The sequence below is a fragment of the Somniosus microcephalus genome, chromosome 20 (assembly GCF_052327205.1).
Source record: "Somniosus microcephalus isolate GS21.2 chromosome 20, FLI_Smic_1.0, whole genome shotgun sequence".
Taxonomy (NCBI): domain Eukaryota; kingdom Metazoa; phylum Chordata; class Chondrichthyes; order Squaliformes; family Somniosidae; genus Somniosus; species Somniosus microcephalus.
In genome coordinates, this window is record NC_141006.1 from 67,669,401 (window position 1) to 67,681,872 (window position 12,472).

Genomic DNA, 12,472 nt, shown 5'->3' on the forward strand with positions numbered 1-12,472 from the left:
GCCCTTCTAGCCAATTCTCCCAAAAGAAACCTACAATCCCCCATCGCGGCATCTTATGACTTCTGGAGTACACCTCTTCCAGCCCTTCACCAATCCAAGCAACACCAATGAACCGTTCTAAGCAGTTCTGACAAAGGGTCATCGACCTAAAACATTAACTCTGTTTCTCTCTCCACAGATGCTGCCCGACCTGAATATTTCCAGCATTTTCTGTTTTTGTTTCAGATTTCCAGCATCCGCAGTGTTTTGCTTTTGTAACCCTTCTAATCTCCCTGCTACACTTTCTGCATTCCTCATGATTTTCCTTGGTAGTGTTAGCTTTAACTTTATTAACCACCTTTGTAAATTTCAGTTTAGTTTACATTTATTTACTCATAGAACTGTATTCTTTAATACAACCCCCTTTTGATTTAAAGGAATATATTTTATACTCTGTGCATCTCATATTTGAAAGTTCCCCACTGCTGATCCATCATCCTGTTTGCTTACTTTTCTGTCCAGTTCATTTAGCCCATATCTTTCCTCGTCTCATTGAACTGACTTTTTCCAGACCAGCAACCTTTTCTTTCACACTTCATTATCCTGTTCTACTTTTCCCAATTACCCTCCTAATCTCAGATTACATATTTGTCTCACTTAATTTCCCAAAACTAAATCAAGCAAATTTGCTAATTAGGCTAGAGACCTACTGATTCAGGAAGCAGTCTAAGATGCATTCTAAAGGGTGTTCTCTACTTTGACCACGTATAATCATCTATCATGGAATAGTTAAGATCACTCATTATTATTCTTGCATATCTCTGAAGTGTCTGCAGATGCCCCACTCTATTATATCTCCACTGTTTGGTGATCTGTAAAGCACACTGAAAATTATACCATTTCCCTTACTATTCCATAACACTAACCATATGGATTCTGTCTTAACGCAACCCCCAGAACATCCTTACGTTCTAATACAGGTAGACTACCCTTTATCCGGACTTCCGAAAACCGAAACCCTCTAAAAACCGAAGGTTTTTTCGTTCAGCGTAAGTCGTGCGTACGAACGAAAAAACCTTCGGTTTTTAGAGGGTTCCGGTTTCGGAAGTTCGGATAAAGGGTAAGTCGTGCGCACGACCCCCCGCGGACCCCGCCGGCCCAGACAACCACCGACCCCGCCAGCCCCGACAACCGCCGACCCCCCCCGCGGACCCCGCCGGCCCCGACAACCGCCGACCACCCCGCCGGCCCCGACCCCCGCCGACCCCGACTGACTTACGCTGAGCGTCAGCGTAAGTCGTGCGCACGACCCCCCCGCGGACCCCGCCGGCCCCGACCCCCGCCGACCCCGACTGACTTACGCTGAGCGTCAGCGTAAGTCGTGCGCACGACCCCCCCGCGGACCCCCGCCGACCCACCTTCCGAAATCCGAAATTCTCCTTTATCCGAAACTCGGCTGGTCCCGAGGTTTTCGGATAAAGGATAGTCTACCTGTACTGTTATAATCTTTTATTGAAATTTCCACCCCACCCTCTTTTTCCACCTCTTTATTGCTCCTTAAAATTTTATATTTTATAACCAGGAATGTTACTAGGGTCTTCCCTAGTTGCATGAAGTAATCATTTTGTATATTATATATCCTCCGTTTCAATCCCATTTGCATCCATTGGGAATATAATACGCTTTAAGATGATAATTGAGAAGGACATAAGTATGACGAAAACCAGGTTAATAGAATAAAAGCTAATTTTATGCAGCTGAGAATAGAACATGTGGGGGGAAAAATGGGCAACAATATTAGCAAACAACGATGTAGGACAGCAATGGGAAACATTTAAAACAGTGTGCAGGAAAAATATATTCCGCTAAAAGGAAAGAACAAACTAAATAATAATGAGACTCCGTGGATGAATAAAGCCATAAGGGAACAATTGAGGGTAAGGAACGAGGCATACATTAAGTACACAGACAGCAGGGGGGTGCATGATAAGAGAGAATACGAAAAGATTAGGAGAGAAGTCAAAAAAACAATTAGGGAGGCAAAGAGGAACTATGAAATTAAATTATCAAGGAACATAAAACAAAAAAGTAAAGTATTTTATAAGCGCATCAATTAAAAAAAGGAAGGTTGGGATGGGAATAGGGCCATTAAGAGATAGTCAGGATAATACCACAGGTAACGATAGAGAGATGGCAGAAATATTAAATTATTTTGCTTCAGTATTTACAAGGAAGATAGAACAGGTGGACATGACATTGGATGATGAGATTAGTAATGAGATAAGTGCATTTAAAATTAACAAAGGGGATATATTAAATAAATTAATCAAACTCAGAGGATAAAACCCCTCACATCCACGCATTTTAAAAGAATCTAGGGAAGAGATAGCAGAGGCATTACTACACATATTTAATCATTCGTTAGAAAAGAAAAAAGTATAGTACCAGAGGACTGGTGGATAGCTAACGTAATACCGATATTTAAGATAGACTTGCATTTATATGGCGCCTTTCACGACCACCAGACGTCTCAAAGCGCTTTATAGCCAATGAAGTACTTTTGAAGTGGAGTCAAGAAGGGGGACAGAACATGTCCAGGGATCTATAGACCAGTCAGCTTAACATCGGTGGTAGGAAAAATAATGGAATCCCTACTAAAGGAGAAAATAGAAGAACATCTAGAAACCAAAAATATAATAATGAATAGTCAACATGAATTTCAAAGGGGAAAGTCTTGCTTGACCAACCTCATTGAATTTGAAGAGGTAACAGAGAGTAGACAATGGTAATGCAGTAGATGTAATTTATCTGGTTCTCAAAAGGCCTTCGATAAGGTACCCCATAATAGCCTGATGAACAAGGTCAGAGAATGCAGAGTCAGGGGACAAGTAGCAGAATGGATTGCTGGCTGGCTTCAGGACAGAAAGCAGAGAGTAGGAGTAAAGGGTAGCTATTCACAGTGGCAGAAGGTGGGTAGTGGTGTTCCACAAGGATCAGTGCTGGGACCACTGTTGTTCACAATTTATATTAACGATTTAGACTTAGGAATCAAAAACACAATTTCTAAATTTGCAGATGACAACAAATTGGGTGGGATAGTCAATACTGAGGAGGGCTGCAACAAGTTACAGGAGGACATTAATAAACTTGCAGAGTGGGCATATAATTGGCAAATGAAGTTCAACACAGATAAATGTGAGATATTACATTTTGTTAGGAAGAATAGGGAGGTCACTTATCACTTGGACAGTGCGAGTCTAGGTGGGGTGGAGGAACAAAGGGATCTAAGAGTACAAATACACAAATCGCTAAAGGTTGTGACAGGTTAGCAAGGCCATAAAAAAAAAAAACAAGCACTAGGGTTTATTTCGAGAGGGATAGAATTGAAAAGTAGAGAAGTTATACTAAACCTGTATCGAACCTTGGTTAGACCACACTTCGAGTACTGCGTAGTTCTGGTCGCCATATTATAAAATGGGTATAGGAGGCACTGGAGAGGGTGCAGAGAAGATTTACAAGGATGATACCAGAAATACGAGGGTATACATATCAGGAAAAGATGAACAGGCTGGGTTTCTTTTCTCTTGAAGAAAGGCTGAGGGGTGACCTAATAGAGGTCTTTAAAATTAAGAAAAATTTTGATAGATTGGATACAGAGCGAATGTTTCCACTTGTGGGGAAGAGCATAACTAGAGGCCATCAATATAAGATAGTCACCAAGAAATCCAATAGGGAATTCAGAAGAAACCTCTTTACCCAGAGTGGTGAGAATGTGGAACTTGCTACCAAAGGGAGTGGTTGAAGTGAATAGTATCGATGCATTTATGGGGAGGCTAGACAAGCATATGAAGGAAAAGGGAATAGAGGGTTATGCTGATAGATTTAAATGAGGAAAGATGGGAGGAGGTTAGTGTGGAGCATAAATGCCGGCAAGGACTGGTTGGGCCGAATGGCCTGTTTCTGTGCCGTATATCCTATGTAATCCTATGAATCACTATTCTTCTTTGGTTATAATGGAAGAATAGCTGTGCTAATTTTGAGTTCCCTCATGCACCTCTGAATGTCTTTTGGGGTTTCCTTTATTCTTCCTAGGGGTTTCCCTTGACTTTCACCCTATCGACTGCCCCAACAAGTATGGGTTTAAGACTAACAAAACGTTTTGCATATAATCTTTGTCCTGACCGTTCTCTTACTTACAAACGGTTTGATATTTAATAGTAATCAAAGGTTGATCAATGTCACACTAGCTTTCTGCCAGCATCAGAAAGACTAACTTAAGCCTCAGGATCAGAAAGTGTGCTTCACTCTTGTGATAGATTGCATTTTACAATCTGGACCAAGGGGGAAAATTCAGTTGTTTGCGCCTCCCGTTAGCGCCTTAAAAGGGCGCAAAGCAACTAGAGGCCAGGCGTGGCAACGTTTGTGCCGCTCGTGAAATTAACTAGACATTTTGCGGCGCCGCTAAACACTACCGCCACGATCTGCACCGGCAGCACCCCAGACCGGATATTGAGTGGCGCCCCCTGCCTTGCCGCTAGCAACGACCGGTTGAGGGGAGCGTTATGCTGTCAGAAAGGGACTAGGGGAGCGCTATTTAAAGGCGACCGCTTCCTGCCTTTTTTTGTCGGTGACATTTTTGCACCACGCATAGAGAGAGAGAGAGAGAGACTGACTTCTGGAGAGATTCAACGCTGTGTGAAGGAGTTTTGGGTACTGAGCAGCATTTTGCAGGTTTATTTTGATTTGCCCTTCCTTGCTTCACCAGTGCTCTGAGGTAGCGCCTCACTCCTCGGCCTTTGCGCCTTAAGACAGGTGTGAAGCGCCTGATTTAGCGTTCCAATCACCTCCAGGGGCGATAAAAGCCAAGTTTGCTGTCGGAGGTGATAATTAGTGCCAGGCGCTGAACTTTGCGCACGGCCGATAACGGCACCCCAAATGGGGCGATACCGAATTTTTCCCCCCAAGACTTTAGTCTACATTTGGCTGAGTCCCAGTGATTAATATTTAATTAGTCCACTTTCAAATTTTAAAATAATTCTTTGTTCCTTTATAGCTTCCTTAGGAATCAAGGGTGAATAGCTTGTTCGGGAAACTGCTTCCAACTGACTACAAGCTTTGCTTCGTTGATATATAAGAAAACATCCAACCCAATGTATTACAAAAGAAATGCTGCTTTGGAAAGAAATAAAGGACATCTTTTCAAGATGGGGCAAAGAAAAAAAGTCAACTCTCACCTCCAGAACTTGGTTGCAGATTTGAAAATGACTATTGGTCTGCCACCATTTGGCAATAGTCAAAATCAAAACCAATCTAATGATTCTTTCACCAAGGTGAAACGCAACCTGTTGTATGCACATGAATGGTAGTAAAGGCAAAGCAACACATTGTTATGTAAATTCATTAGAAAGGGATATTGAGATACCACCGATGTTTTGATTCCAAGATGATAGCTGCTTGCTGTAGCTGGTCATTGTAATGAATCTAGTCAGCCAGAATGTTCATGTAAGTTAGCTTATGATAATTCAGTCATTTTGTACTAACAATTTTATTATCCAATTACTTGAATTAAACTTTGTAAATAACACAGCAATGTGGGAATTTAGTGTTAACAAAAGTTGAATGATCAGATTAGTTGAATTAACAGACTATAGTTTTTCAGTGTACGTACTATGTTGAGAATTCTGCTGGCTATAAATAAATTGTTTCTGTGCAACAAGAAGCTGCAATGTGAATACAAGAGAAAGCACTCTTCTATACACAGGAAGACTAGGGGGCCACTGTGGCCTTCAGTTGACTTGCTGTTTCATGTGCCTTTAGGCCTTCATTCAAAGTCTGCGAGATAGTGACATAGCTACAGTTCAGTGCCTTTCCTGCACTTTTTTCTTGCTTTTCAGTAAGAGAGGCAACAGAAGACTATTCAGAGGCAAGACTAACCCAGCATCCCTATGGCAAATGAAAGAGCTTGGTTACCAAGGGCTATTGGTCCTGTAGTTTTTTAAAATTCTCTTCCTGTTTGGTAAATACCTGGTCTCTACTTGATAACATGATTGAAATCAGAGCTCACCAGTCAGGAATCACAGGCACATGTTCCATTACTTAGTGACTCAAGTGTTTTGAAACATTACTGAGCGTTAGTATTTAAAAGTTAGTACAGGAAACTTTTTTTTATCTGGCATGGACGGGACCGACGGTGCAAATTCATCAAAAATTCCGGATAACCGAACGCTATAGTAAAAGATAGGGAGAGCTGACAGCTCCGTATAAAGCAACAAACCCTGTTGCTTAGCAACAACTGTAGAACAGTGAACAAGTTTCAAGCGTCTGTCGCTTAGCAACAGCTGCAGCCACACCCTGGCACAGCACAGGTGGAAGGCGGCAAATAAATATGAAGTAAAACCTACTCCTGAATTTTGCCGGTTAACCGAGATTTCCGGTTATTTAGGTGCCGATAAATCGAAAGTTTCCTGTAACACTCCTGTATACATATCACAGCCTGGTACCTGTACATCCACCAACACTTAAAACAACAAACTTAGTGCATTCCTCCCAAATGAGTACATGCAACACCTAGTATGGTACCCAGCCATACTGCCCAATCCTGGTCTGCGCTGTTAGCTGAACCCAGCCAAGACAGCAATGGATGCGCAATTGGCCCCAGTATCCCTAGGTTGGAGAAGGTAAATGGAGTCAGTGCTCCCATTCCTGATTACATCCAATAACCGATGTTGGATTGATTGAGGGGGATGGTGGGCAAGGAGAGGATTTGTTAGCACCTGCAGATGCATATTTCAACATGACTCAACTGCTTGCAGGAGAAAAAAAGAAAATTGAAGGCTAAAGATAATTGTGCAAAGGAAAACTAGAACCGTTTAGATCAACATGCATCTAGATTGGAGTTAAATTTTCAAAGGATGACCTGGTAACATTAGAATGGGGGTGGAGGGGTGTGTGATGCAAGGGGCAGACATAAAAGACAGGAAAATTAACTGAAGGGCAAAGGACAAAACTATGTTTCACTTACAATTCCACATTTCATAATTTATTCTGTAGCTCACTGAGTGGTTTATGTATAAGAAACTAAATAGAGCTTACACAAAAAAAAGGTATGGCCATTTTTTCTACAGATTGCATGATTTGCGCTAGCAGACTGGCCAGTTTATATAATCTAGGTGAGGTGAATGAGCAGAGGTACAATGCAAGACAGAATTCTGAAACTTTTCCCAGATCTCCGTTCGACACATCAAATAGAACATAACATTCACACTGATGACAGCTATTTAACATGTCTTATCAATAGACATTTGACAATCTACTGATCAGTTTTAAATTTACAGTTGATGGAAATGCAACATGAGCATTCTTTTTAACTGCATGTATCATGTTATTCAGGATATATATTTTGTGCTTCTCTTCCATTGTCATTGTAAACATATGATGCAATTTGAGTACTTTCTAAGGCAGACTAGACATCTATGAAAACTAATGGTCAGTATAAAAAAAATCCTATCAAAATAAACACAATAAAGTCTAATATTTCTGAACGTAAATCCTTTTTAAATGACAAGTTTGAAAGATCGCATTTTACCCTAGCTCTTTAAAACAAGGCATTTGGCTAGTAAGCTTGCAGTCATTGTGCAGAGCACTCAAAGCAGCTAAATACTTGCAATAATTACACTGAAATTTGATGTATTGTAAAATCTACATTGTAAATGGAACTCGTGCATAATTAACTTTTTTATAATTCTCACTACATAAATACCTCTAAGTGCCACTTCTACATTTACTGTACATGACTGCAAATTATATTCAGAGCCAGATTTTATAGTAGTTTTTGTTTTACTAAAAATGGGTTTTTAGTGCAAAAAACACATTTTGATATACATGTACATTGGAGTGGCATGGTTAATGCTGCTGGAATGTCAGCAGCCTTCTTGGACTGATGGATGATCCAGCAGTGTGGTGACTATTTTTTACAAATTTATCAATTTCTTCCAAACAGTAGCTGCAGAATTGTTATGCATTGGATCAGCTATGTTTAACAAATCAAGCCTGGAAGAATACTGCTTCCATTTTTTTTAATCTTCAATCTTCCAAAGGATTTTTGTTCCATCATGCCACGAAGCAGCTGCATGTTAGCTTCATTTCTGGTCTTCATACATTTACAGCTGAATTAAAGTGGGTTGTATTGTTTGTCTTTATTCAACATTGCAAACCTTAAGCAAATGAGTACCACATTCTTTCAAAAACTTTGAATAGGATTCTTGAATTTTACATACGTGAAACTTGTGGAGTACTCAAAAGTTTAGAGGGCAGTTACTTTTATTCTAAGATCAGTATTCAAGTGTGGAAAGCGAGATTAGGCTGAATAGCTTTTTTTGGCCAGCAGACATAGTAGGGCGAATGGCCTCTTGTGCTGTAAATTTCTGATTCTGTTTCATTTGTTACAAACAAAACATTATAAAAGGGAATGTATGCAAGAAAAGCTTTTGTGATTGTATGGAACTTCAATTTCTTTTCTCTTCATTGTTTAAGTCATTATTTTCTACTTTTACTATTCAATCATATTGCATCAACCTTTCACCCAAAAGAATTCTGTACAGCTATATTGTAGCAAACAAAAATTTCCTGAGTTGACACCAAGGCTTACTCTAAGGAAAGATTTAGATGTGTTGCTTCAACAACTTAAGCCTTGGTTGATTTCCACTCAACTCTTTGAGCCAACCTCATAGGTCCCTGGATAATGTACCCAATTTAAAACCGCACTGGGTCATACAACCCCACCTCTTGTTTCAGCCCACGAGCAATGCCACAGGAGGTGCGCCATTTCAGAAAGGTGCTTGAAGATTGGTTTTATTGACGTAACTACTTTATAGTTCAAATGGATGAATCGATGTTTCACCAAGGCAAGCACTTTTCATTTAGTCTGTACAAAAGAAATCTAATAAAATAAAAGAACCATTCCAACAGTAGTACAAGTCAACTAGCTACAGTAACAAAACTTTGGTTCCAATTCCAGTGACACTTTTCAACCTCAGTTTGCACTCGTGTGCCCTCCATTTTATTTTTGCCAGTCGTCTCTCCCGAAGGCCCTCTGGCTGGGTTATGATGCCACAGGCAGCAGCAGCTCTCTGCTATCTCACCCAAGTGGGCATTCTACATGTGCAAGCAAATATAGGCAGCATTCTATTCAGCCAGAGAGCATCACAGCCAAACCCAATCCTGACGTCTAAAATACACCCCATTCCAGCAGGACTCATTGGGTAATTGTCAGGAGCAGGAAGTCACCCTTTCTTTACTAACCGAGGGGTGCTAAAGGCAAATGGAGAACCTAATTGAAATCAGCTAATTCCTACACAGACCAGGAATTAAACTTGAGACCTTTATGGCATTGCCCATTAAAGGAGCTCAGTTCATGGCTAGCCTCTCTCATTTATTACTGAGAGTATGGAAGCATACGGGAAAAAAAATGGACACTGAACCATAAAAAGATATTAGATGGGTTGACTGAATCTTAGTCAAAGAGGTGGATCTTAAAGGAGGAAAGAGGTATCAAGACAGAGGGGTCTGGAGAGGATATTGCAGAGTGTGGGACCTAGGTGGTTGAAGGCACGGCCACCAATAGTGGAATGAAGAGGTGGGTGCACAAGAGGCCAAAGTCATAGAATTGGAGAATGCTGGTGGGGGGTAAGCAGTGAAGGAGGTTAGATAGAGGGGGATTTAAATACAAGGATTTATATTATAAATTTGAGGCATGGGGGACCAAGAGCCAATGTAGGTCAGCAAGGAGAGCAGCGATGGGTAAGTAGAACTTGACACAGGATAGGATAGCAGGTGCAGAAAAAGGGAAATATTTTAAGCAAAACAAAAGTTCTACACATTAGTTAGGACTATAAATTACAATTGAAACAATGAACAGAAGCATTCAAAAAAAATTTAAACTACAACAATTTTCATTTATATAGCACCTTTAACGTAGTAAATCACCCCAAGACACATCACAGGAGCGTTAAACAAAATTTGACACAGAGCCACATAAGGAGATATTAGGACAGGTGACCAAAAGCTCAGTCAGAGATAGGTTTTAAGGAGCATCTTAGAGGGGGGTGGAGGTTTAGGGAGGGAATTCCAGAGCGTGGAGCCTAGGTAGCTGAAAGCACAGCCGCCAATGGTGGAGCGATTAAAGTTGGGGATGTGCAAGAGGCCAGAATTGGAGGAGCGGAGAGATCTCGGAGGGTTGTAGGGCTGGAGGAGGTTACAGAGATAGGATGGGGCGAGGCCATGAGATTTGTAAACAAGGGTGAGAATTTTAAAATCAAGACATTGCCAGTTCGGGAGCCAATGTAGGTCAGCAAGCACAGAGGTGATGGGGGGAATGGGACCTGGTGCGAGTTAGGATACAGGCAGCAGAGTTTTGGATGAGCTCAAGTTTATGTACGGTGAAAGATAGGTGGCCAGCCAGGAGAGCCTTTAAATAGTCAAGTCTTGAGGTAACAAAAGCACGGATGAGAAAGACTTGCATTTACATAGTGCCTTTCACGACCACCCAAAGCGTTTACAGCCAATGAAGTACTGTTTGAAATATGGTCACTGTTGTAATGTAGGAAACGCAGCAGCCAATTTGCACACAGCAAGCTCCCACAAACAGCAATGTGATAATAACCAGATAAACTGTTTAAGATGTTGAGTGATAAATATTGGCTGGAACACCGGAGATAACTCTCCATCTCCTCTTCAAAATAGTGTCATAGGATCTTTTGGGCCTCAGTTTAACTGCTCATTCGAAAGACTGCACCGACAGTGCAGCACTCCCTCGTGTCTGCACTCCAGTACTCCCTCAGTTCGGCACTGCAGTGTCAGCCTAGACTTTTGTGCTCAAGTCTTGAGTGGAACTTGAATCCACAACCTTCTGACTCAGAGGGAGAGAGTGCTACCAACTGAGCCACAGCCGACACTGGGTTTCAGTAGATCAGCCGAGGGGCAGAGTCGGGCGAAGTTAGAGGTGGAAGTAGGTCTTGGTGATGAAGCGGATGTGTGGTCAGAAGCTCTTCAATAATACAACACCAAGGTTGCGAGCAACTTCCCGAAGCAAAAGTTATTAACCTTTAAATCGATCTCATGATGTCCCCATAATTAGTTGAGCAGGTAAATCATATTTCTACTTTGGTCCAATTCACTTTATGACCTTAAAGGAACAGACTAAACAAAGCTCCACTTAAAAGCATATTTCCTCAAAGCAATCCCTTCAGGCTTATTTAGAAAAGGCAATTAAGAACTGCTCGTTATAAAATACATTATGCACTACATGATAATAATGGCCGTGTCATTATAAAACAGTGCAGAGGAGCATCATGGGAAATCAACTAGTGCCTTCTATAAACAGAATCAGGAAACTTTCTGCAACAATAACGGATTTAAAATGATACACCAATTGCTCATTAAACAGACATGGTGATCATTGTTCACTTCCTTGTATCCCTCACCATTCACACCCCTCTCCTTCCAACCCCACGTCCTTCTATGTCCACCTCTGGGGGGGGGGGGAACTCTCCCCAAGTCACTTACAACCAATGTTTCCGTTAAGCTGCGCAGCTACACAGTGGTCTAGAGGTCCTGCACAGTCCACTTGCCGGCTTTACAATGGGAAAAACTGCATATGCGTGGAAATTTGGATGGGCCACGCACCCAAAATAAATTAGAGGGAACATTGCTTACAACAGCACTTTCAAACTCCCAACCGTCTCACTTTTGGCCCTCTGTTCACCAAGATACATCTGCAGCTATCGATCTGCTCAAATCACACCCTCACCTCCACCTTTTGATGCCCCTGTCCCCAGCATGTTCTTACTCTCTCCCTCTCTGGTCCCCGGCCCAATTTTCACTCCATTAAGTCCAAGGTGTACAGATTTGAACATATATGGCACATAACTGGTTTAGCCATTCATCGGTAAATCTGGCTGTTTGCCCAGTGTGTCAGGCTGTTTGCAACATCCGCATCTATTTAACCCGGAGCCGAGTTTCCAACCCCACACTCTCTCCATCTCAAAGGATGCCAACTTCCACCTGCGTAATATCGCCTGTCTCCACCCCTGCCTCAGCCCATCTGCTACTGAGGCCCTAATCCATGCATTTGTTACTTTTCAGACTCAACTATTCCAATGCTCTCCTGGCCAGAGAACTCTACGTTCCTCCAACTCGAGCCCTTTGTTCGCTCCACTATTGGCAGCCGTGCCTTCAGCCATCTAGGTCTTAAGCGCTGGAATTCGCTCCCTAAACCTCTCCGTACCTCTCTCCTCCTTTAAGATGCTCCTTAAAACCTACCTCTGACCACATATCCTAGTATCTCCTCCTTTGGCTCAGTGTCAATCTTTGTCGTCTTATGCTCCTGCGAAGTGGCTTGGGATGTTTGCCTACATTAAAGGCACTGTATAAATGCAAGCTTTTGTTAAAACTATTTATAATATGCAATTCAATAATAGGAAATCCAACAATACTA

At 41.7% G+C, this 12,472-nt stretch overlaps 1 protein-coding gene across 5 annotated transcripts in view; it reads left to right on the forward strand.

Annotated features, from left to right (window-relative positions):
• The window catches only part of themis2 (thymocyte selection associated family member 2), a 99,683-nt gene extending 94,573 nt beyond the window's left edge, over positions 1-5,110 (forward strand). For all 5 annotated transcript variants that reach the window (XM_085962913.1, XM_085962910.1, XM_085962909.1 and 2 more), the window contains one exon: positions 5,033-5,110. Coding sequence is in view for 1 of the 5 variants with exons in the window: in XM_085962910.1 (XP_085819036.1) it covers positions 5,033-5,058 (26 nt within the window). In the remaining 4 variants the exon portion in view is untranslated. The remainder of the gene's footprint in view (positions 1-5,032) is intronic.
• The last annotated feature ends 7,362 nt before the right edge of the window (positions 5,111-12,472 follow it).